The sequence below is a fragment of the Apodemus sylvaticus genome, chromosome 18, assembly GCF_947179515.1.
Source record: "Apodemus sylvaticus chromosome 18, mApoSyl1.1, whole genome shotgun sequence".
NCBI classification, from domain to species: Eukaryota; Metazoa; Chordata; class Mammalia; order Rodentia; family Muridae; genus Apodemus; species Apodemus sylvaticus.
Window position 1 is genome coordinate 7,434,541 of NC_067489.1, and position 24,896 is coordinate 7,459,436.

Here is a 24,896-nt window from a genome sequence, read left to right on the forward strand (position 1 = left end):
GTTTCTTTGGAATTGGTTGCTGGGTGATTTTCTTTAAAGAATTTTTTTAAAGCTTTATTTATTTTATGTATGTGAGTACATTGCAGCTGTCTTCAGACACACACCAGAAGAGTACATTGGATTCATTACAGATGGTTGTGAGCCACCATGTGGTTGCTGGGATTTGAATTCAGGACCTCTGGAAGAGCAGTCAGTTCTCTTAGCCACTGAGCCATCTCTCCAGCCCCCACCTCCTCCTCCTCCTCCTCCTCCTTCTTCTCTCTCTCTCTCTTTCTTTAAAGATTTTTTTTAAGAATTATTTTTTATTGCTATAAATAAGTACACTGTAGCTGTCTTCAGATGTACCACAAGAGGGCATCTGATTTTATTAGGGATGGTTGTGAGCCACCATGTGGTTGCTGGGATTTGAACTCAGGACCTTTGGAAGAACCGCTGAGCCATCTCACCGGCTGCTGGGTGATGTTTTGTGGGCATTCCTAACTCGCATCCTGAAGCACACCCTGGCTGCTTCCAGTGTTGCCAAATGTCCATGACCTGAGGTGGACATCACCTGCAGGCTCCTGTGTGGACAGCGGCAAATACCAGCACTCGCACATTCTGGGTCTTGTGGTAAGACTGTGTAGTGTGCATAAGTCAACCAAACAGCCTTCTACAGTGGTTGTACCATTTGGTGGTGTGCCAGCAGTGCAGGTGCATTCCCGTAGTGCTGTTGGCGCTTGGGGGAAGTAGGGGAGGGGACTTAGGCTTGCTTGGTGCTGTGGCTGGGGCCAGTGCCCCTCAGAGCCTGCATGCTGAAGCTTGCTCACCAAGCTCTGGAAAGACGATAGAACCTTTAAGCAGTGGGGCCTGACCACTGGGGGCGTGCTCCTGAAGGAGAAGCACGTGCTTGGTCTTTTCCTCTTCCTCTCTCTGCTTTTTGGCTGCCGTGAATGAACAGCTTCCTCTTCCCTGCACCCCTGCTGTCATGTGCTGTGTTCACATATGACAGAAAACACTGGGACCAAGGAGCCAAACCCTGAGCTACAAGTGCAGACAAGCCTTTCCTCTTTATGAAGTGTGCATTGTCCTGGTGTTTGTTACAGTAGTGGAAAGCCGACAAATTCTTGACATCAGTGAGCTGTCTATTCAGATCTTACTTGACGTTTTGTGTTTTTGATTTATTTAGTGTGTGTGTGTGTGTGTGTGTGTGTATTTCGCCTGCATTTAAACCTTTGTACCATGTGCATGCAGTGCATCTAGAAGTCAGAAGAGGGCACTGGAGTCTCTAGAACTGTAGTTAAGACGGCAGGCATGCTGTGAGCCATCATGTGGGTGCTGGGACTTGAATCTGGGTCTTCTGCAAGAGCAGCCAGTGCTCTTAACTGCTGAGCCCTTTACCCATATTTTAAATTGAGCTATTTGTTTTCTAATTTTTGAGTTTTTAAGAGTTCTTTCTTTCTTTCTTTTTCTTTTTTTAAAGATTCATTTATTTATTATATGTGAGTACACTGTAGCTGTCTTCAGACACTCCAGAAGAGGGCATCAGATCTCACTACGGATGGTTGTGAGCCACCATGTGGTTGCTGGGATTTGAACTCAGGACCTCGGGAAGAGCAGTCAGTGTTCTTAACCACTGAGCCATCTCTGCAGCCCCTTAAGAGTTCTTTCCCTATTGAGGATACAGGTCTTTTATTGTTGTTTTACTTTGTGTGTGAGAGTGTCTTGCCTACATTTCTGTCTGTGCATCACTGTGTACGGTGCCCGCAGAGGCTGGAGACGGTGTTGGATCCTTTGGAACTAGAGTCCCAGCTGGTTGTGAGCCACGTAAGGGCTGGGAATCAAACCTGCATCCTCTTTAAGAACAGCCAGTGTTCTTAAAGCGCTCGGACGTCTGTCTCTCCAAACCTACAGTATAGGTCTCTGGATTTGGGTCTTGGGATATCTTTCTACTGTTATGGCTTGTATTTTACTCTCTCAAAGGATTTTGCTTTTTCTTTAAGTGCTGTGGGAGCCTTAAAGGGTTTTGGGCAGAGGAGCGAAGGTGACATCAGGTTATGAGCAATGGGATGTCTCAGCCATGGAAACATGGACGCAGGAAATAGCCCGTGTGTGTGTGTGTGTGTGTGTGTGTGTGTGTGTGTGTGTGCTCTACGACGCTGCAGCACACAGTGAGTTCTGTCCCAGCTGTGCCTGTTTCAGCCACGTTGTGCTGAGTTCAGGAGCCAGGAGCCTTTTATCTCGTTACCACCCCTGACACTGATAGAGCCCCTGCTGGCCTTGATGCTCGCTCGCTGTCCTGCAGAGCTTTAGTTCTCAAGCATGCAGGCCAGTGCCACCCCGCCCTTCTTGTCCTGTCTCCCTCGAGCACCGGCCTGTCCGCTATTTATAGAGCTGCACTTTGCCCCGCCCCGCTCACCCTCAGCGGTTCCCAGCTCGTGGCTAGCCATCTTCCTGAGGGGCTCTGTGGGGTTCATCATCTCTTGTCCACTGCATGCCTGCCCTCTCTGTGTGCTGCTCCTTCCAAGCCCCCGCGAGCAAAGGCACAATGAGGTCATCTCCTCGGATGTGGCTTTCCGATGTCTATTAGCTATAAACGAAGCTTCTTGAACAATTTCAAAAGCACATGCAGCACCCCTTCCATCTCTGTCTGTGTCTCTCCTCCTCTCAGTCTTCCCCCCTTTACCCCCTCACATACACATCATAATAATGACGAAAAAAGCAAAGACTTTTTTCTGTACTATCAAATAGAAATGTCATCAGTGCCAGTTTAAGATATGATGAGCAAGAGAAGAAAATGACAACGAAGGATCCCAGGTGTCATGAAGTGGAGGAAGGAAGCGAGGCCTGGAGGACGGCTCAGAGGTTGAGAGCCCTCGCTGCTCTCGCAGAGGACCTGGATTTCATTTCCAGCACCCACACCAGGCAGCTTGAAACCACCTGAAACTGGTTCCAAGGGGCCTGACACCCTCTGTCCTCTGAGGGCACCTGTTCAGGCGGGGCGCATATAAACTCATGCATGTACACGTACACATATATAAAAACGAACATGCGATCCTTTTCAACGGAGGAAGCAGTTAGCCAGTGAGGCACCCAAGATGCTGCCCCATCCTTTCTGGGCATTCACTCAGCCAGACCTGCAAAGAGACGACAAGGCACAAGTGGTCCGCCCGAGCGGTTAAAACTTCAAGGGAAGCCTCTGAGTGCAGACTCTGTTCATCTCTTGTCAGCTTTTCTGTCTAAAGACTCCTGAAGATACAAGAGTGGTTTCCGTGCAGGAGTGGAGTGGCTAACTCTGGCCACACGGTTGGATATCAGAGTAGGATACCTGCCCTTTCCGAGTGACTCTCATTCGAGGGTCCCACTCCACGACCTGTTTATGTAGCATTTCTGGGGCAGTGCTGTTCTGGGTCACATGATTTCACTCTAAATATTTTCTTATCCATTTTTGGCATTGGCATGCCTTTGGGATGCTTGCTACCTCGCCGCTGGGCTGGACGTGCTGGTAGAGTTGGTGGGAACCAGGTCCTGGGGGATGTGGGTTAACGTCAGCGTAGCCTGGGTCATCTCCCAGTGTGACATGTCTCTGGTGTTTCCGAATTAATGGTGGGAGTGGAGGCTGTATGTTTCTGTCTGCCATTGCTCATTATGGCCTGGCCAGTTTTATCCAGTCAGAAAATACTTAGCCTCCTGGTGGCTGTGGCGTTCTGTCTAGGAGCTGGGAGCTAGGATACACTGGGAACAAAAAAGCAAGAGAAAAATATACATTATTAAAGGCTTATGTTTCCCCCCCCCCCAATTAACTTTCTTACTAAGCCACATAAGAAGGACTTATTTGGTAGTTAGCAAATCTGGGTGCCTTTTCTCACTGCCTCCTTTGCTGTCCAGTGGATTGGGAGAACTCTCTGCAGACATGCTGGGAGCCCCACTCACATGCGTTCACTCCGTACCATGCTGCAGAGTAAGCCCAGAGTGTCAGGGAGAAGTGGGACCCTGGTGCAGCCTCACTGGATCTTCAGGTCGGCTGCTGTGGCGTCGTAGATGTCTGCTCTGCAAGGATCCCGACATGAGGCGCTATGCACTAGGGAAGGCATGTGGACCTGAGGGGGGAGGGTGGCAGGTTGGGGATAGTTATTGTCCTCCCCTGAGTTTATTTAATAACGAGGTACAATGAGTGCACAGTCACAAGAAGCCTTCTGCCGCTGTCATCCTTGGGGGCATCTGCTGGTGCCGCTGCTTGCAGGGACTGCATATTTTCTGTGCACGTAGACTCAATTTTAGTTTACACATGAGTATTGTCCACACTGTACTCCATATTTCTGGTCAAATATGTAAAGAAATGTAGGGGCTTTGGTGGGGGGTGGGCAGGACTTTGTTGTGTACCACAATCTGACCTTAAAATAATATCCATCTGCCTTTACTTTCTGAGTATGGCTGTCTTAGTCAGGGTTTCTATTCCTGCACAATCATCACGACCAAGAAGCAAGTTGGGGAGGAAAGGGTTTATTGAGCTTACACTTCCACATTGCTGTTCATCACCAAAGGAAGTCAGGACTGGAACTCAAGCAGGTCAGGAAGCAGGAGCTGATGCAGAGGCCATGGAGGGATGTTTCTTACTGGTTTGCTTCCCCTGGCTTGCTCAGCTTGCTTTCTTATAGAACCCAGGACCACCAGCCCAGGGATGGCACCACCCACAATGGGCCCTCCCCCCCTTGATCACTAATTGAGAAAATGACCCACAGTTGGATCTCATGGAGGCACTTCCCCAACTGAAGCTCCTTTCTCTGTGATAACTCCAGCCTGCGTTGAGTTGACACACAGAACCAGCCAGCACAGTGGCCATTACTGACCCACATCATCACAAGACTACTTCTTATGTACTGTGTGGGTGTCCATCTTGGGGAAGCATCATAGCTTTTACTACTTTTTCTGTTTGGGTTATCCATTTCCAGCTGCCCCTGGGAAGCTCTCTAAGGTCACTGTAGAGAACAGATTACATTAGATGGATGAGGCTGAAAGAGCCCATTTGTGAGTTGAGAGATAAGTCTGTGCCCAAGAGACCATTATTCCTCATTGGCCTATAGGGGAAAGTGTGTGTGTGTGTGTGTGTGCATGTGCACACACACACACACACACACACACACCTAGTACTCCTGGAGCAAGTCTGAAATAGACTCCAGAGGACTTCCAGTAGAAGCTGGGCTTCAAAAAAAAAATCCAGTGTATGGTGTGTTAATGTTTAACAGTTGGCTCCTTAGATGTGTCCATGAGTTCTGGTGTTTGTTGATTCCTGGGTACCAGTGTGATGTCACGAAGTGCAGAGCTGGGTGAGATGCTCACAACTCTGTGACATAGTATCAGCACACCATGTAGTCAGTACCATCAGTGTCCAGAGGGAGGTGTCTCCCCCATTTCCTGTGTGAGGACCTCATACAGGCTGAAGCCCCTCAAGGCCAGAGGATGGGCAGCCTGAGCGACCATGCCTCTGCAGACGTGGCCGGCTAATGAAGCACGCAGCAGTTTGGGACACGTCTTGGCACCTCTGAGTAAAATAAGAGCTCCCTCTGCTGCTCTCTGCAACCTGTCCTGCACTTCAGCCCACACAGCTGCGTTCCCAGGTGCCTGGGTGCTCACTCAGCTTAGCTCCTTACTGTGAGGTGCCAGAGGGCTGACCTTAGGGCTGATGTCTAACCGGGAGCTGAGGTGGCCTCGAGTAGGTCCTGCCATGTAGTGCAGGGAGGCACAGGGCTCAGAACACATAGCGATCTTCCCTACTGGGTGGCGAGATTGTTGTTGACAGAGTGGGACCTTTGTTCTGGAGTCGGGAGCTTGAGTGCCTCTCCCCTGTGGGAGAGAACTGGAATATTCTTTCCCCAACAACTCATTCCCTATTTCACTCACTCAGTCACTCACTCAGTCACTCACTCACTCACTCACTCACTCACTCACTCAGTCACTCACTCACTCAGTCACTCACTCAGTCAGTCACTCACTCAGTCAGTCACTCACTCAGTCACTCACTCACTCACTCAGTCAGTCACCCACTCAGTCACTCACTCACTCAGTCACTCAGTCAGTCACTCACTCAGTCACTCACTCACTCACTCACTCAGTCACTCAGTCAGTCACTCACTCAGTCACTCACTCACTCACTCAGTCAGTCACTCCACTCAGTCAGTCACTCAGTCACTCAGTCACTCACTCAGTCACTCACTCACTCAGTCACTCAGTCAGTCACTCACTCAGTCACTCACTCACTCACTCACTCAGTCAGTCAGTCACTCACTCACTCAGTCAGTCACTCAGTCACTCAGTCAGTCACTCAGTCACTCACTCAGTCACTCAGTCACTCACTCAGTCACTCACTCAGTTAGTCACTCAGTCACTCACTCAGTCACTCACTCAGTCGGTCACTCACTCACTCACTCAGTCACTCACCACGTCCTGGGGTCTTGAGCACCTCTCAGGACGCTTAGCCTCTGACAGTTCTTATGTCTAAGCCTGGCTGGACATCAGAATCAGGTGGGGTTCAGGCACACACAGTGGCTTTGTGCAGTGAGACCCCAGAGACCAGGGACTCTAGCAATGGGCTCATGCTGCCACAGCAAGAACAACTCTCTCCTTTGGCCTTGGTTGCTCAGGTGGCAAGTGCCCTGCGTGCTCTCAGCCCTGCTGACCCACATGTCCTGCCTTCTCACACAGCTGGGCCACTAAATGCTGTCCCGCTGTCTAAGGCAGCTGCCTTCACTGGCACTTTGTTGAGACTGTTGGGGAGGGAGCAGCTGGTGAGGAGTGAGGAGAGACGGGACAGCTGCTAAGGTCCTGGACTCTGGTTTCAGCATTACTTGGTGGCTAATTTTCATATCAGGCACACTTTGATTTATTATCAAGCATGAAAGCTATTTCTAGGGAAACCAGAAAGGGCTTGAGATGATTTCTAGTTCTGATTAGCTCCTGGTGAAAGCTTGCAAATTACTATTTCAGAGAATCTTTCGCATCATTCCTGCGCCCTGACCTGGGCAGAGCAAGTGTCAGGGCACTGCTGTCCTTCTAGAGTACATGCAGAGCCCTCTGCTTGGTGGCCTCGCTAGTCAGAGAACAGGCAGCTGTGGACATTCTTTCATGGGGCTTTTGGTGACTATGATTTCTCCTGGGCAAACAGCAGCTGGGTCCTAGGGTAGACACACGTTTAGCTGTGGAAGAAACGGCCCGTGTTCCTGTTCCGCCCCCCGAGCCGGGCTCACAGTCGCTTTTCAGCCTTGCCAACCCTGGCATTATGAACATTCTCCTTCTGCCAGGTGTGCTGTGTTAGCTGGACTTTTAACGCGTTCTCGGGCGCGTGTGTGCGTGTGCGTGTGTGTGTGTGTGTGTGTGTGTACATGTGTGGTCAGTTTTTCATTTGTTCATTGACTATGTGCAAACTGTCTTTAGCGAGGTATGAAGGACTTTTCCATGTTGTTTTGTCTTGTAATAATCCTAGACATGTTGTTTTTCACCAATGCCCTTGACTATGTTCGTTTTAGAAAACACCATGGACTTCTGAAATGCCACAGGTGTTTCCCTTTGCCCAGAGATGGTGTCTTGCTGTGTTGCCTGGACTTTAACTTATCGGCTCAAATGATCTTCCTGCCAGTCTCTCAGGTAGCAGAGACTGCACTTCTACACTAAGTGACATGATCTGCACTAAGTGAAGTCGATACTGCTGGATTAGTCTATTATCTACTTGATCCAATAGCTCAGCTAGGCTGCTGGCCTTAACGTGGAGCCAAGGAAACAGGCCTGGAGGCGCCAAGTGGCTCCCCGAGAGACACGTTTGTTGTGGAGTTAGAGCTACTTACTTGTAATGTTGACCCATTAGTTTTCCAAACAGCGATGTTCATTTATGTTCCAGTTACCAGCACCCACATGTAGGGAAGAGCCTTAAGAGTTATGTGGGCAAGGATGTTTTAAGCTAAGCCATAGAAAGAGCCTCAACTTGTGTGTCCAGAAAGGAGCCTGTGACCATAAGGACACATAGGCAGTTTGGCTGTCCTTGCTTCTCTTCATTCCTCTCCACGTCACACAAAGGGCGGAGTGTCATCTATTTCCTGTCTTCCTCAGATGTACTGCAAAAGATGAGATTCTTTCTTGTCACTTAAAGGACAATCACAAACGTGCTTTACAAAAAAGAAAACAAAAATGAAGTGAAACACCCAGAGTGTTGAGACTTCTGTGACCCCAATGGCAGGGACTCTGAGACTGCGGGTTCAGTGACCTCAATGTCAGGGACTCTGAGTTTTCTTTCTTTCTTTCTTTCTTTCTTTCTTTCTTTCTTTCTTTCTTTCTTTCTTTAAGATTTATTTATTTAAGTAGTATGTAAGCACACTGTAGCTGTCTTCAGACACTCCAGAAGAGTGTGTCAGATCTCCTTATGGATGGTTGTGAGCCACCATGTGGTTGCTGGGATTTGAACTCAGGACCTTTGGAAGAGCAGTCAGTGCTCTTAACCGCTGAGCCATCTCTCCAGCCCGACTCTGAGTTTTCTAATTCCTCACTTTCATAGTGATTATAAGAGGCTCTAATAAAACTTTTGACATTTAAAAGTGTCTGAATGGGTAATAGGCCACTTTTGGAGATGTCAAAGAATAAGCCCCATCACAGAGCTCCCATTTCCATGTGCTCATCTTTACGGATGGCTACTCAGCACATGCATGGAGAGAACAGTCTGGAAAAGAGTTGGTGGTGGACAATACTTCATTCTAGCAAAGTGATATAATCCACATATGGAAAAACAATGTGGGCCTGTAAGAGAGCTCAGTGGGTAATGGTGTCTGCCCCCAAGTCTGCTGACCTGACTTTGATTCCTAGAACCCACATGGGTGAAAGAAGAGAAGCGACTGCAAGTTTGTCCTTTTGACCCCCTACACTGTGGCACATGTGCCCCATACAAGTACGTGTAACTTAAAAACCACATTTCTCATTAAGATGTAGATCACTAAGTAGTTTTGCTTTTTATAATTAACAATTATCAAAATTAATGTGTGTTGTTTCCATTATTTCATATACTCACCATACAAGAAATGAAAATAACAATTAGCCAATGGCTTCATAATCAAACGCAGAGATGAAGAAGAGATGATTCTAATTATTTTTGGTGGTTACATTCTATGAAGTTATCTCAAATACTAAACTGAAACATTGTTCTTGGGGGAAATACAGGACTAGGAAACCAAAAAGACCCTGGTCATAATGCAGATCTCTTATTTTTAATTTACATGTATGTGTGGATGTGAACATTTGTGCACATGGTTGGTCACAAAATTCTGTCAACCAGTGAATGCATGACCTTATTTTATGGGCATTTTTTGGAGAATATATGCTATAAATGTTATATATTTACTTACAATAAGACATCATCTCAGAATTAAAAAATGGTAGACATAAAAAACCTTTCTAAATTAATTGAAGGTGGAATTAAAAACATTTTGTGATGAAATCAGAGATTTACATGGAAAACATTTCTGATAAAATAAAAGCAACATATAGAAAAACATGTTAAAATGGAAGATTATCGTGAAAAATAATGCAGATAAAATGTTAGACATAAAAACATTAAATTAATTGAAAGAGGAATTACAAAAATTTTCTGATAAAATTGAAGATTTACATAAAAATATTTCTGTTAGTCTATGTCTTTATATTGGGGAATTGAGACCACTGATGTTAAGAGATATTAAGGAATAGTGATTGTTGCTTCCTGTTATTTTTGATCTGTGTTTGTATATATATCTTCTTTTGGGTTTATTGGAAAAAGATTACTTTCTTGCTTTTTCTAGGGTGTAGTTTTTCTCCTTGTGTTGGTGTTTTCCATCTATTATTCTTTGTAGGGCTGGATTTGTGGGAAGATGTTGTGTAAATTTGGTTTTATCATGGAATATCTTGGTTTCTCCATCTATGGTGATTGAGAGTACCATTCCAGCTTCAAGTAATTTAGAAAGGTTTTTTATATCTACCATTTTATCTGTACAATTTCCTATGAAATAGTATTTTTTTAACGTGTTTTCTTATATATTTCTTGAATTTTATCAGAAATATTTTCCATGTAAATTTTCAATTTTATCATAAAATGTTTTTACTTCCTTTTTTAATACATGTTTTTCAAAAAAAAGACATCATCTCAAGTACAGCACTGTGTAATATAACATACCGTGGCTGTACTGGGTTGTCACATATACACATATACAGAATGTTCACAACCAGACAGTAAACATAGCACCAAGCACACATACTGGCCGCTGTAGAGTAGAAATGCAAATAAAGTCTTGAGAAAAGTACTATGCAAAGATCACGCTGTTGGCTTCACGAAAATGTCAAAATTGCACTGTAGAGGGAGCTAGCTGCAAGATGAATGTGCTTTTCTTCTGACTTTGTGGGGACTGCAATGTGTTCAGTGGGAAGATGTGGATGAGGATGGCTCTCCAGTCAGACTCTGCTTAGCCTTGTCCGCTGGCCTTTCACCTCCAGTCTCTGACTTGAGGACGAACACAGTGGAAGCGAGGCTGCATTGAAGCATGGGTCCACACCCTCCGTGTCGCAGAATGCATTTTCCAAGGCCGATTTGGATTTAGCTGCAGTGAGGACACTTTATGTTGTCTTGCTGATATTTACTCCAATGCTGTGTTTGATCATTTCCAGGACTTGGTCAGTGATCTCTACTGCCCTTCCCGCCCAAAGTTCCTCTAGTTTTCTGTACTGGCTGGTTTTGTGTGTCAACTTGACACAGGCTGGAGTTATCACAGAGAAAGGAGCTTCAGTTGGGGAAGTGCCTCCATGAGATCCAGCTGTGGGGCATTTTCTCAATTAGTGATCAAGAGGGGAGGGCCCCTTGTGGGTCGTGCCATCCCTGGGCTGGTAGTCCTGGGTTTTATAAGAGAGCTGAGCAAGCCAGGGGAAGCAAACCAGTAAGTAACATCCCTCCATGGCCTCTGCATCAACTCCTGCTTCCTGACCTGCTTGAGTTCCAGTCCCGACTTCCATTGGTGATGAACAGCAGTGTGGAAAGTGTAAGCTGAATAAACCCTTTACTCCCCAACTTGCTCCGTGGTCGTGATGCTTGTGCAGGAATAGAAACCCTGAGACATTTTCCTTCCTGTTGCCAAACATTCTTCAGTCATTTGCTGTGCAGTGTTCGTTATGGTTTTGATGCTATTACTGATATTTCCTGCCATGCTTTCAGAGTTATTAAGGCAACTTGGCCAAAGCCTTTTCTGATAGTTACTGATGATAGCCAGCTTGCTGCTGCCCCAGGCTGTGCCAACATAACTGGTGTTGCACATGGTGATTGGTTTCCAGTAGTCTGACATGGTAGTTTCCTCACTGACCTTTGAGTGTTGAAAGCTTTACCAAACAGCTTGCCTAGGCAGTGTGCCTTTAAAGCTTGTCCTGTGCCCAGACTAAGGGGGTTGAATGAGATGACTTATGTGGGGGCATGAAAAGAATTTGGTGTGTGTGTGTGTGTGTGTGAACATTTTCAGGTTCTTCACAGAAATGAACAGGGACATTAAGTTAATGACACCCAGAAGGTAAACTTTTGTCCTGGAAAACAGTTCCTGGACTGGGATGAAGCAGTCATGGAACCAATCCCAGAGCATCCGGATGTCATCCATCCATATATTGCCATCTCCTGTGATCTGGCATGCAGTTCAAGTTCTTTTGTCTTAAGTTGCCCCGGGGTTTGGTTTTAGTACTCCATTAGGGGCAGCTTATATTTAAAGTTTGCCCTTGATATCGACACAGTTCCAAGGTTGCGTGGTCTCTGAAGCATTTGCCCAGGAGTCTGAGAAGCTGTTTTAATCACACAGTTTTGTTTTCAGCATTGGAAACCTGTTTTTCAGCACAGCCCTTGCTATAGATAGCAAAGTCCGTACAGCCACTCTGAACTGTTAAGTTGATAGTCTTCTAATGACCAGCTGAGGAATATTACATGTATCTGGCCCCCGGTAATGTATCTGTAAATTTTACTTGCTTTCAGAGTAGAAATGCTGTCTAATCCTTTTTCACTGGTCATCTCATGAATCCACATTTTGCTGCTTTTCCATCTTCTCCAATTTCATGAGGCATTCAGTGTTGCCCTAGCAACTTTCTGGAACAGCCTGGTCCACCAATGCATCTTTTTTCTTGTGGATATATTGTACTGTTCACTCACGGCCAACAGCTCTATAACTCATGCCCCAAAGAAGCTTATCTAACACAGATTTCCCCGTCTGGGACACATCACTACCTCCTTGCCTTTAGGAACTCTTTATCAGCACTTTGGCATGTTTGGCGGACGTCAAAACACTCAAATCACCAAAAGTCCACGTCAGACACACATGGTACTGAGTATGAGAGATGGCACCTGCTTACAGTTTTGAGAGCTAAAGCAACTTGAGCATAGCCTTTGCTCGTTTGTAGCGTGGAATTCACATGTAAAGCAACTTGCATTTGGGAATGTGCTTTATCTGTCCTGGGATTAAGTGAGAAAGTTCACAAATAAACCTGTGATGACCTTATGAAGGGGCCTCTAGCAAAAGAAAGACAATGTGGAGGGTCCTCTTCCCCTAAGATCATTTCAGCTGAGGGAGCGGGCTCATTTCTCTCAGTGTTTCTGAACACTTGCAATTTTTGGAGACCCAAACCCTTTGCAGAGACCACTGGATTCCTGAGTGTGATCGATGTTTGCTATGATTTCTCCTTATTAAAAAAACCTTGAATGTTTTCAGTGCTTCTGAATGACAATGTAAACGCCAACAGTTAATTCTTCTAATCTACATCAGAAAAATTGTTCTTTATAAACTCTTAAAAAACTTTACGAATGAAATAAAAACGTTTTTTGATGTATCAGGGTCTCCCTTACATTGTGCCAGCCACAAATTCTGCACCTGTTTCTTATTGTCTGGTATGGTCGGGTGCATAAACTTAACATGTGGCAAATGTGGCAGGATGCCTCACGGCTTCTGTGGGTAGAAGAAGGACTGGGTGGTAGGTCAGACCTTCCCGTGCTGCTCATGGTGAAGGCTAGGAACAGGAGCCTTCTCTGAAGTCTTACCCACAGTGGCCGACTACTCTCATAATACTATGCGTTAGTGAGGCCAACAGAATCCAGGTCAGGAGGCGGGGATGGGAGCCCAGAGCAGGACCTGGAGGAGGGGGCGTAGGGCTGGAGCAGAGGTATGCAGGAGGCAGGGCCGGAGCAAGGCCAGGAAGTGGAGTGCATGAGGAGAGATCACAGCTATGGAGGAGACGGGTGCGCACGATGCCGAAGCAGGGACTGAAGGACATGGAGCACGTAGTGAGGGGAGTCGGGCCGGGAAGGAAGAGAGCATGAACCGTGCTGGAGCAGGGCTGGGAAGAAGTAGCTGCAGCTGAAGACGCAGCACCCGCGGGAAGAGACCGCGGGGGCGCGGTTCGACGACGTCACTTCCGGTTTGGGCGCGCTTCCGGGTGCGGGCAGGGGCGGAGATTGGTGCAGCCGGAGGAAGGGGAGCGGATGAAGCGTCCGGCCCGCTCAGCGCCTCTGTGTGTTGCAGGTCTACCCGGAGCCGCGGAACGAGAGCGAGTGCCTGAGCAACATCCGCGAGTTCCTGCGCGCCTGCGGGGCGTCCCTGCGCCTGGAGGTGGGTGAGCGCGGGGCCGGGCCGGGCGGGGGTGGGGGAGGTCGGGTCGGGCTGGGGAAGGTAGGGCCGGGGTCGAGGGTGGCCCGGGGGTCGGGTTCGGGTCCCGGGAGCTGACGCTGTCTGGGGCGACCGTTCCTCACAGCCGCCTCTTTGGAGCTGGGCTTCTTGTCCCAGGCAGAAACCTCTCGACGTCTCCTCGCGGCCGGCATGTGGACCCCACACCTTGTTCTGGTTCCACGAGAACCACTGGTTCCCAAGCTCCTGTGCAGGTGGCACGTTGGCAGTCCCCGTTGCTCGGGGACATCTGTCCAATCCTGAAAAACCGCCCTCTGGGATTCCCCAGCTTCATATCCAGGTCTGACCCAGCCCTCAGTAGGTGGGCGGGCAAGGTCCAAGCTGAAATGTCGAGGGCTCTTAGTCTCACATCCTCTTATGTTGCTTCTGTAGGCCCGAAATTCGGCGGTGTGGCTGGATCCTCCACCCATAATGCTTACGTTAGAAAACTCACGAGCCTGAAACTGGGGTTTGTAAAACCTGCTTCAGGCGGGATTGTCTTTTTCATAGTGCTTGATGAACACCCTTTATGGTCCTTCAGTGACAGCTCCCCAGGGATGTCGCTGTTTCCTTGCTTTTGTTATCCTGAGGCAGCGTTGTAGCTCTAGAAAACTGGCTTTGCTTTTTGGGGACGCTCAGGTGGCTGAGCTTTCAGATGTTTGCAACCTTACCCTGTGAAGCATTCGTAAAATCACACACTCCAGTCCTGGGATGACCCAGTGCAGTTTCCTTTCCTGGTAGGACAGTCTTTTGACTGTATGTTTCTTGAGATGAATTGTAGAAGTTATCCAATCACGTTTGGAAAGTGTATTTGATTGAAATGGGAAAGACAGCGGTTTATAGTGATTCAAGTGTTACTGTCTTTTTGTTAATTTATTTGATGTTTTCAAGGAAATTGCTGCAGATAATTGGATAGTGGCTGGGCGGTTTCAGAAAGCCTCCCAGCTCTTTAAAAATGGGGTATTGGATTCCCTTGGTGGCACCAGCTTTGCTGGTTTAGTGACTGGAGATTTACTTTGTCTGACCTTTGTCATAGGATTCGATCCTCATTCGCTTGGGTTTTGTTTATGTTACAATGTTTTTTCAGACTCACCCTACACATTATAATAACCAGTGTAAACTGTTATAAGAAATTAAAGAAAAGTGAAAGTTGCCCCTTCTTTCTAGCTTTGCAAAGGTCGCAAAGACTTTGCTGTTTCATATAGCAATGACATATGTGGCTTAGAGTTTGTCCAGAGAAGCTCTCAGAGCCCAGCATGGACCTGTCCCAGGCACCTAGAGCAGCCCTTGACACAAGCATGTCCTTGCTAAGGATTGGTAATTGAGAGGATGAGTCTGAAGTTTCACTTGTGATAGCAAATAGGTTTCCCCTTGAAGAAAAAAAAAAAGACCAATTGTGTGTTGTTTTGTGGTGATTTTAAAGAGTAAATATATCTTCCAGTTACTTAAAAATATAGTAGAGGAAAATATAACCTTTCTTTCAGGGTATATCATACTTAAATTCCCAGTTTGTTCAGCCATCATGTTTTAGGAAGTTCCCGTAGAAAGGGATGGCTTTAACTCATCCATCAGTCTGTAACTATGTGAGGGGAGAGGCCTATTCAGGGAAAGACTTAGTCTTCCACAGACAGAAGCCCTGAGAACCTTTGAGCAATACTAGGACTGGCACATTTAATATCCAACCATTTCTCAAAAGATGGGAGACTGAAAACATTTTAAAATTGAATGAGAAACAAAACAGCCTAAATTCCTAGGTAGCTTTTGTTCTTAATACTTAATACCAAGGGACTTTTCCCAGGGTGCTGTTTCAGACTGAATTGTGTTAGTAAGAAAGATGGTCTCGCTCACTCCACTTTAGCTCCTAATGATTTCTTGAAACTTACCATCACTGTGCCAGTTATTTTAAGCTCTTGTTGCATGTGTTTGTGTGTGCTAGTGTGCCACAGCACTTGTGCAGAAGTCAGAGAAACTGACCATGTGAGTTCTAGGGATGGACTTTTTTTAGCCTTAGTGGCAGTGACCTTTACCTGCTGAGCCATCTTGTTGGACTCTTTACTTTTTTACAACTCATTTTCCACCAACTGTTGGCCTTAAAATATTTGGAGTAGGTGCCAGGGAGGAGGTGTCTTCGGTAAGGTGCTTGGTGTGCAAGCATGAGGTCCTGAGAAAAAGCCAAGCGAGGCGCTCATGATCTCAGTGATGTAGTTTGGAGACAATAGGGTTCCCTGGGCCCTGCTACCTGGAGAGGAGAGCCAATCTGGCAAGTTCCAAGTCCAAGGAGAGACCTTGCTTCAAAAACAAGACAAAACAAAACCAAAACCAAAAGGTGGAAAGTGACTGACAGAAACACCCAGTGTTTACCTCCACATGCATGCCCACTTGTGTACATGTGTGTATGTGAACTTGCGTACATTAATACACACACATGCACTTTTATTTTCTGATTTGTGCAGAAAACTGGGCACAGCAGTGCCAATCTCTTTCTATTTGTATCTAAAAAAACCACCAACCCTGTGATGGTGGTGGTGCTGTTGGCAATGGTGATGCACTTAATGTTTGCAAACAGAAGTACCTCAGCCAACTGAGAGACAAGTCATGGAGCCTCTGTCTGCAGTTCCTCAGGTGGAATAGCGGTGGCGATAGGGGATTTATTTTCTATTTGTTGTTGTTCTGTTCTCAGATTATATTGGATATATTTGTAGATGGTCACAATATATTAACTGTCAAGATTTTCTTACCCAGTAATGATATCAAGCACCTGAATGATTGAAATGTGAACTATAGCTATCCAGAGCAGAGGCTGCCTTCCTTGAAAAAATTGGTTTTTCTTGTCACTCCCATGATGTTTGTACTAGCTTTATTCAGTATCTAAAATTGGTGCTAGGGAGATGGCTCAGTGGTTAAAAGTACTGCCTGCTCTCCAGAGGAGCCTGGTTCAGGTGCTGGCACCTACATGGAGGCTCACAAGCGCCTCTGACTCGAGTTCCAGATCCAGTGCTGATGCTGGCCTCGCAGGCATGCACACCTGTGCACAGATGTGCATGCAGGCAAGGCACCCATAAACATGAAATAGTAATAGCACAAAACCCCTTAAATTAAGGCCACATGAATCCAATTCCAGTGGTGTCTTACGAAGCTTAGCCCGTGTCATGACACGCAGCAGCAGGGAAATTAGCAGCAGAGCTAGGGGATGCAGCAGTGAACTTTGATTTAGTTATTCATCAGAGAAATCTCCCTTGTTCTAAGAGTGTTTAGTTGTATATTACATATTTGCATCTGTTATAATGCACACTTTTCATCATGAATTTTGAAAAGTTGGGATTTAGCAATATTATAAATGGCTGTACTTCAGGTCATTTTCTAAAGTCTAAGTTGAAATTATAAAGTGGGACCATGTTGGCTTGAGCACTCCTGGCCGAGTCCTCTGCCCAGATGGCACTGGCCTTTCCAAGGCCAGGGAGAAGTGGATTGTAAGCAAGAGGAACTGACAGAGCAATGCGTCACCACAGCTCTCCTGCTGAAGAACGAATGTTGCTTCCAATACAGTAACTCTGCTCTGGGAAGGAAAATAAGATTCGGATGTGATTTGCCAAGATGATTTCTGGGAGTCTGTCAAATGACGCAAGCCACACTCTCCCACACTCTTTTATTATTTTTTTTTCCAGCCAGTTCTGGCTCCGGTGCACATGTGGGCCCCGGAAGGGATGATGACCCAGTGCTGCAGTCTTCCCACTCATCGTCTCTCACATCAGATAATACCAACACCATTCCTGCTTTAGCTAGACACATTCATTAAAGTATCAACTGTCTTGTGAAGAGGCCATCATCCAAAGGTCTCGGTGACTCACAACAGAAATGTATTTTGCCCTTCCTCGTTCTTGGACATTTTTGGCTTGTACTTTTGGTCTGTTGGTTCATTCGAGATTAAGATACTGTCTGAATAATGTTTGCTTCGTTATTTTGACAAGTTTCACTAGTTTCTTAATACGGTCTAGTGTGGTTGTGGTGTTTCAGATGTGTGACTACATTGTGGGATGTTAAATCAAGCTAGTCTCTATTCTGTCACCATCATAGACTTTTCTTTGATGAGAACATGCTAAGTTGTTGTGTTTTAGTAGCACCTACAGATATATCTTGTCAGCTGTAGCTGCCACAATGCAGTGCCCACTGAAACTCATTCTCTGGCTACCTTGACTGTCCTGTGACTGGGCATCCTGCCGTTGCCCTGCCCGCCTCCCGTCCTGGTGACTCCCTTGTGCTGCTCTTGCTTCACCAGGAATTGTCGCTTGCTCTACCTGCTGGTTCTCCAGGTTTGCTCGCGCTGCCCGTGACCACAAGGCCTCATTGCTTCTTTTCACTCACACTCATAGTGTCCCGGTGCTTACATGTGTCTTCTTTTCTCTGACATCTGTCCATCTCGTGTTGTTTCCATTTTGAGGCTGTTTGAACACCCTTGCAGTATACAGAGAACACGTGTTTCTCCAACACTGTCTGAGGTTCTTTGGATGTACCCTGGTAGTGGGATTGCTGGAACACAAGGTGATTTTTAGTCACTACTATACATGCATACATACATACATACATACATACGTGTGTGTGTGTGTGTGTGTGTGTGTGTGTCTGAGTTTCTTTGGATGTACCCTGGTAGTGGGATTGTTGGAACACAGGGTGATTTTTTAGTCACTAGTATATATCAGTTTCTGTAATGTGTAGACTAGCTTACATTCCCACCAACCAGTGTTGAAGGATTCCATGTCCTCATGTCTCACCAGCAGGTAGCTCTTGTGGTTTTGTCAGTGGACATGCTAAGAGATCAGAGGTGATAGTTCATTGGAGTTTACTTTGCATTTCCTTGATATTAGTGATGTTGAACTTTATGAAAAACAGCTCTTGGTTATTCTTAGGCCTTTATAGAGTAAAGGTTTTAGATAGAGGTCTTACTTCCTGGTTTGTTTTGGACATCAGCTTCATCAGTTTCTTCACAGATGCATGATTATAGCTCATTCGAATGTGTAGCACCGCCACTGCACGACGACCTCCGCCCCTCTCCCCCCATCAGTTGGCAAGTGGGTGTTGTGACGCTTGCCTTTCCTATGTGCTGTAAGGAACACGAGTCAGCAACAGCCACCACAGAGAGCCAGGTAGCTCCTGCTGAAACCACCAGCGTTTTCTGTGCTTTCAACCTCGGTGCTTAGGCTGCTCTTTAGTTGCCCGTGGTCTCTGTTACATAAAGTTCAGAAAGTAGAGAAACGTACGGGAAAAATTCACACGATGCTGCTGTCTAGAGATGTTGTGGCTAGATGTTCATGTTAGTTTAATCTTTTTCCCGTTGCGCACACGGAGATAGCTTTAGAGACCTGTGACACCATAGCACATAAGTTCTGTAACAAACCTTAGCTTGGTGCAGTATGGAAGCAGTGCGGCCATCTCTTCATGCCCTGTGTTTGTCTCCATTCAGTGACTTCCTCTTGCAGGCCAGTAAATTCTGTCAGATGTGGCCATGGGGTTCAGTTTCCTCTGCTGTAAATAGTGAAGGCCATTTCTCTCTGTGTGCTATTGCGGGTATGTTCCTGCTGGGCCACAGCAAGGCTGCAGGTGGGATTCATTCAGGCTTGGCCCAGCTGCCTCCACCTTGTCTGTTGACTTATGTCACCCAGGTGCCCTGCACCTGCTTCTTCCCCTCAGAGAAGCAAACCTCCGGAATACCCAGTGTGGCTCATCTGTGTGTCCTGCTTGGTGTGCTCCGTCCCTGAGGTGGACTTGGGAGGCTATGAAAGAGCAGCCAGCCTCAGCAGGTACACAGTGGAAGCTGGACATGTGCAGCGCTTCTAGCTTGGTACCTGTGACCAAGGCCAGAGGGAGGCACTTTGCACAGGGGCAGCTCCAGCTGAAAGCAGGTTTGCAGCTGCTTGAACAGGAGAGAAGGCTGAGCTTCCTTTGAGTGAGGTTTTCATTTCTGCCTCCATGTGGAGAGACTTCCAAAGGACTTCAGTCTCCAGTGTTGAAATGAGCCAGCGTGACTTAGGTAGTTAAAGTGAGGTTTTAGAAAGGAAACTGCTCATCTCTGTCTAAATATTATTTCCTTACGAATAAGCTCATCCGTGACCTCCGTATTAAAGAACTTGCGGTGCCCTCAGGTGCTTTTGTGAGTGTGTGGTGGTGGAGATGATGGAGGGGCTGGGCTACTCCAGCTGGAGGCCGCTGCATTCTACAGCTGTTCCTTGAGAGGGTGAGGGGGGAGTTGGGATGCTGGACTGCAGAAAACGTTTGTTTCTGTGAACTTGCCAACGATGGGTGAATGGAAATAACCTCGTTTGAATAAATGTCCCCGTTGGCGGGAGTCTTGTTTGGGAAGGATTATGAGGTGTGGCTTTGTTGGAGGAAGTATGCTACCAAAGATGGTTTTTGAGGTGTCAAAAATTTTGCCAGGTGACCACACCTTTAATCCCAGCACTTGGGAGGCAGGGCAGGTAGACCTCCAAGTTTGAGGCTCGCAGAGGTTCAGAGAGAAAGAGTTAGAGGACAGCCAGGGCTCAAACATAGAGAAACCCTGTCTTGAAAAAACAAAAACCTCGCCCCATTCCAGTGTGTTCCCTCTCTATCTCCTCCTTGTGGACCACAATGTGAGTTCTTATCTATTCCTGCTGCTATGCCGTAACTCCTCCACCATGGACTCTAAATCTCTGGGCTTTAAAAATTTTAAGCCCAATTTAATTCTTGTATAAGTTGCCTTGGTTATGGTGGTTGTTATAGCAAAGGCACTAATCATGCCTACTAAGAAGTTTTGAGGTTAAATGTACATAGTTAAATATTTTGTCAGAAAGTTCTGGTCACCTGTGTTTGGGGGTCTGAGGAAAGCTAGGACAGGGCTGGGCAGGGTTAGTGACAGTTCTGAAGCAGTTTTGCCAAGCATGCATGTGCACATTTCTGGTCTGTGGGTTTCTAGAGTCCGTGTATCTCTTCCTGAGCTGTCCTTCTATGTATCCTCACAGTGTGAGCTTTGAATGCCATTAGCTTGTGGCTCTGCAGATTATTTGGACCTTCCCTGGTGTGATGGTTGGTTTGGTTTTAAATGTCAATGTCCCACAATCTGAAATCATCTGAGAAGAGTCAGTGCAGGACAGTCTAGATTAGGTTGGCCGGGAATGCGTCTGCAGGAGATTATTTTGGTTATTAATTGAAATTGGGAGAGCCAGTCTGAATGTGGATGGACCCTGAACTGTGTGACTGAAGAGAGCTGCGGAGCATAAGCACCAAGTGAGCGCTGTGTGTGATTGTGTGTGTGATGTGGCTAGCTGTCTGAGTTTCCGCCGTGACTTCTCTCAGTGGTGACTGTAACCTGTAACCAAGTAAACCCTCTCTCTGTTAGTCAGGGTTCTGTTACTATCAAGAGACACCATGAGCATGGCAACTCTTAGAAAGGACAACATTTAATCGGGGCTGGCTACGTGTTCAGATGTTTCGTCCGTTATCCTCATGGCAGGCAGACCTGGTACTGGAGAAGTAGCTTGAGTTCTGCATCCCAATCTACAGGTAGCAAAGGGGGTGGGGCAAGGGCAGAGAGAGGAGGGTGGAGATTAACCGTAAAGCCCATTCCCTGGTGAGTAAGCTTTCAGATCTAGGAACCCGAGGGGAACATTCCTATCCCACCACCACACTCCCCTCAGAAGCCTTTGTCAGGCTGTTTTTATCCTAGCACCACAAGTGAAGCTACCACACTGGGGCTGCTGCTGGCCTGCGCTCTTAAAACACTAAGAGGCTAGGCCAGCAGCAGTGGGTGGGTTTGGGAGGGCTGAGGAGTGAGCCCTGCGTGGCCCTCTCCTGATTGGCTTGCAGTGCCTGCTGCAGAATGCCTTGATCTCTAGACTTTTCCCTGCCTCCCAGACCCAGTTGTCTCAGTCCTTACTGTAGCCTTTGCAGGGTGTAGTCCCTGTCTGCACGAGGACGTGAGATGTGGAGGCCCGCACGTGTCCAGGCTGGGTAGACAGGCTGGCCTTGGAGCTTCGCTGTTAGGAATTCTTCCTCTTTCTAAGGGCCAAGTCAGGGTTGGAAGTGGGAATTTAATCTAACTGCTGGGTGCTGGGGAGTGGTCCAGGGGCTGGCTCTTGCTACTTCGGGGCCATGCCCCTGGCCTCTTTAGAGTTGAGTTCTTGGCTTCTGTCTTAGTGCTGGGTGACAGATGAGCTGTTCACATGTGCTGCTGTAATTCTGCTTTTTGTTTTTGAAGTCTGCAGGACAGTGTCTGTCCTCGGAAAGTTGTGCAGTGCATGCAAACTCTCCATTCAGTGGGCTCTTCCCCCATCTTGTTTCCTGCCTCCTCATTATGCTCACGACGGGATGGCTCACATGGTCTCCAGCCCAGTGCTCTGCTGGCCTGGGCCTGGCACTCTGCCATTTTCTTGCCTGCCTAATTGCCCCAGGGAAATGGGCAGGTTGGGCACATCCAAGAGTTGGTCTGCAATAGCATCACCTCCTCTTGACTTCTGTGCTCTAGACCTGCACTTCTGGTAGTGTCCAACTGCTGGAGATGCCCGTAAGGATAACTGACTTACCTTCCGTGAGTGACTAACCTGTGTTAGGACTTGTAGCTTCACAGGTGTCAACTTACTGACACTTGTACCAGTTCTTGAGAAGTGACATTAGTGCCTGGAAACTTAGTGCCAGCGACTATTATGCCTTCTTGTTCCTGTGCTTGGAGAACCTGCCTTCTGTCTTGTTTTCAGAGTTTTCATCTGGGCCAGTAAAAACTTATTTCCAGTGCCTCGCCTCCTCCTTTCTGGGTGCTTCAGCCTGTCTGTCTTGTCTGTCTGTCTGTCTGTCTGTGGCTCCTTGAGCATCTGCCATTGCTTATGGATCACTCAGTAGACATTTGTTGAACTAGAAAAACTCCCCAGAGTGTCTATCCTGAAGCCTTGTGGAACCCTTAGGGGGTCCATGGGGTGACCGTCCAGAGGACTTGGGGTACTTGTCAGAGACCTTGGGCATCCTTCAGGAACTATGGGGCCCGTCTAGGGCCTTAACTTGTTATCCAAGGCAAATAGTAGATGTATCATGATTTAAATATTCTGTTGTTACTAATTAATGCTGCAAAATACACGAGCAGTTAGCTTTTTGGATGGCTATTTTCAAAATAAAAGACACAGAGACCGTTAAAATTTATCACAAGCCTTATAGCATTAGAACTGGGCAGATATTGACCTTCTAATCTATTTTGTCTGTTTTCCTGTCAACATTCCTGAGCTATCCCTTGCCGTATGTTTCCGTCAGGCTGCTGCTCCATCAGGCCAGCCCTCATGGACATACGCTCATGGTCCACGCTACCCATGCTGCTTCTCCTTTCCTCTCCTGCCTTTCCTCATGGTCCCTACCTCTCTGACCAGCAACTTTATTAACTTCTGTCAGCAACTTTATTAACTGATCAGGGATAATTTGGGGGGTGAGGTTTACAACAAAAGCTGGTGTGTGTGAGTGTGTGTGTGTGTGAATTTGCTTGCCTTGCATCAACCAGATCTTAGGATACAATATTTAGTATTTGGATGTATAGTAGTGCCAGACCATCTGCAGCAAACATGGGCTGAGTTGTGTCCTGTCTGTGTTGCCTCAGTTTCTCTCCTCCTACCTCCCCATACATACCTTTATTTCATTCTCAGAACTACAGAATTTTTATTTGGCTCTTTCGAAGCCTTGCTGCATAAACAGTTGCAGATCAAGTGTAGTAGGATACGTAGCCTTTGTGCCCTATGTCAGATGGTTTATGTGAGCTCTGGCTTGTATTGAGTAGGTGCTGGTAGCCCTGACATATGGGGCTCAGTTTGAGAGGACAGATGGCTGGTAGATGGCTCTGTGCCACTGCTGGCTGGTATTGACTCCTGGTTTTAATGCTGGCTTCCTTGTGGCAAAGCTCAGTGGAAGGATGCCCAGCTCCTAGAGACTTGGACGTAGTAGAAGTTTCAGAGTTAGAAGGCCCTGAGCTTAGTTAGGAATGGCACCCGGCATACTTCTGTGGTTCTAGGGGAAGACAAACTGAGGCAGTCCCAGGGCAACTGCAGGATGGAGGGCCACATACTGTGCATCCGTTTTCTCTGGCCTGTATGTTTCTGCTCTGGGGTGATGGAGAATGCCCAGAGCCATTTCAGGTTCTGTGCAGGGGCAAGTTGCTCCTTCAGTCCTCACAGTGGGAGGCTTGAGGGGTCCTGGGACAGGTGGTATGTGAAGGGGAGGGAGTCTACAAAGAGCTCGTTACATGGCCATCCGGCTTCTCCATTTTGCAGGGAGCCCAGCTGAGCTTAGCTTGGTGTCCAGTGGGTGGACATGTGGGCAGTTACTGGCTTGGAGTGGGTTTTGATGTGCCTGTTGAAGAGACAGGGCAAGGAGCCTCCAGGTGAGGGTGCAAGTTTCAGGCCAGGCTGTGGTTGTCACCCGAGGTAATGTTGCTGCTGAGCTGGGTGGCTTGTATGGACCAGCTCATTTGACCATGCGGGTCTGGGAAGCAAACTTGCTGGGAAACCCTTTCTTAGTCTCAGGGCCAGGGGGCCAGAGCAGGAAAAGGAGCAGGTGCACAGTATATGAAGTGTGCTTTACGGTGCCTGCAGTTGTTCAATATCAAAGATGCTTATCCTACGTTCCTGGTTGGCCAGACAGTGGGAAAATGCATCACTGACATTTGTGCTTTTATTTGCTTCTCAATCCTTGTGGAAAACGAACAGTGACAACCATGACAGAGGAGTGGCTGTGGGATGGAGGTTAAGATGCACGGGCGTGGCTGAGAGTAGTGGGACAGTGTCTGCTGTGTCTGTGTATATGCAGGAGTCCTGCAGCTGCTCACACCTGTTCACCTCCCTGTTCACTAATCCCCCCCCCCCCCCCCCACACACACACAGCGGCTGGGCATGAAACCCAGAGCTTTGCAGCAGCTAGGTAGATGCTGTGTCGCTGAATTAGGTCCTGTGCCCTCCCCTCCGACGTCTAGTGAACAGGCTTCTTTCTGGCTGTCCTTTAGTCATTTTTTGATTTTCTTTGAAAAGAGATCCAGGAATCAAGGCCATTGTCTGCTTGGATGTCAAATCCCTCTTTTCTCTTGACAGCTGTTTGTCCGCATCTTTGTGTCTCTGAGTGCCCTTTGTGTTCTTGGAACCAACAGAGGATAGGTTTCTACTTAATTAAATAAAACAAAACCCAAGTCCTTGCCCTGTGTTTGAATGTGAAGTCTATATATACTGAGTATGTGTTAAA

The 24,896-nt window shown here is 47.1% G+C and overlaps 1 protein-coding gene across 4 annotated transcripts in view; it reads left to right on the plus strand.

Annotated features, from left to right (window-relative positions):
- Arhgef7 (Rho guanine nucleotide exchange factor 7) overlaps nucleotides 1–24,896 on the plus strand; it is a 110,213-nt gene that overhangs the window by 22,427 nt on the left and 62,890 nt on the right. For all 4 annotated transcript variants that reach the window (XM_052161961.1, XM_052161957.1, XM_052161958.1 and 1 more), the window contains exon 2: nucleotides 13,524–13,610. In XM_052161961.1, the coding sequence (XP_052017921.1) occupies nucleotides 13,524–13,610 (87 nt within the window). The remainder of the gene's footprint in view (nucleotides 1–13,523; nucleotides 13,611–24,896) is intronic.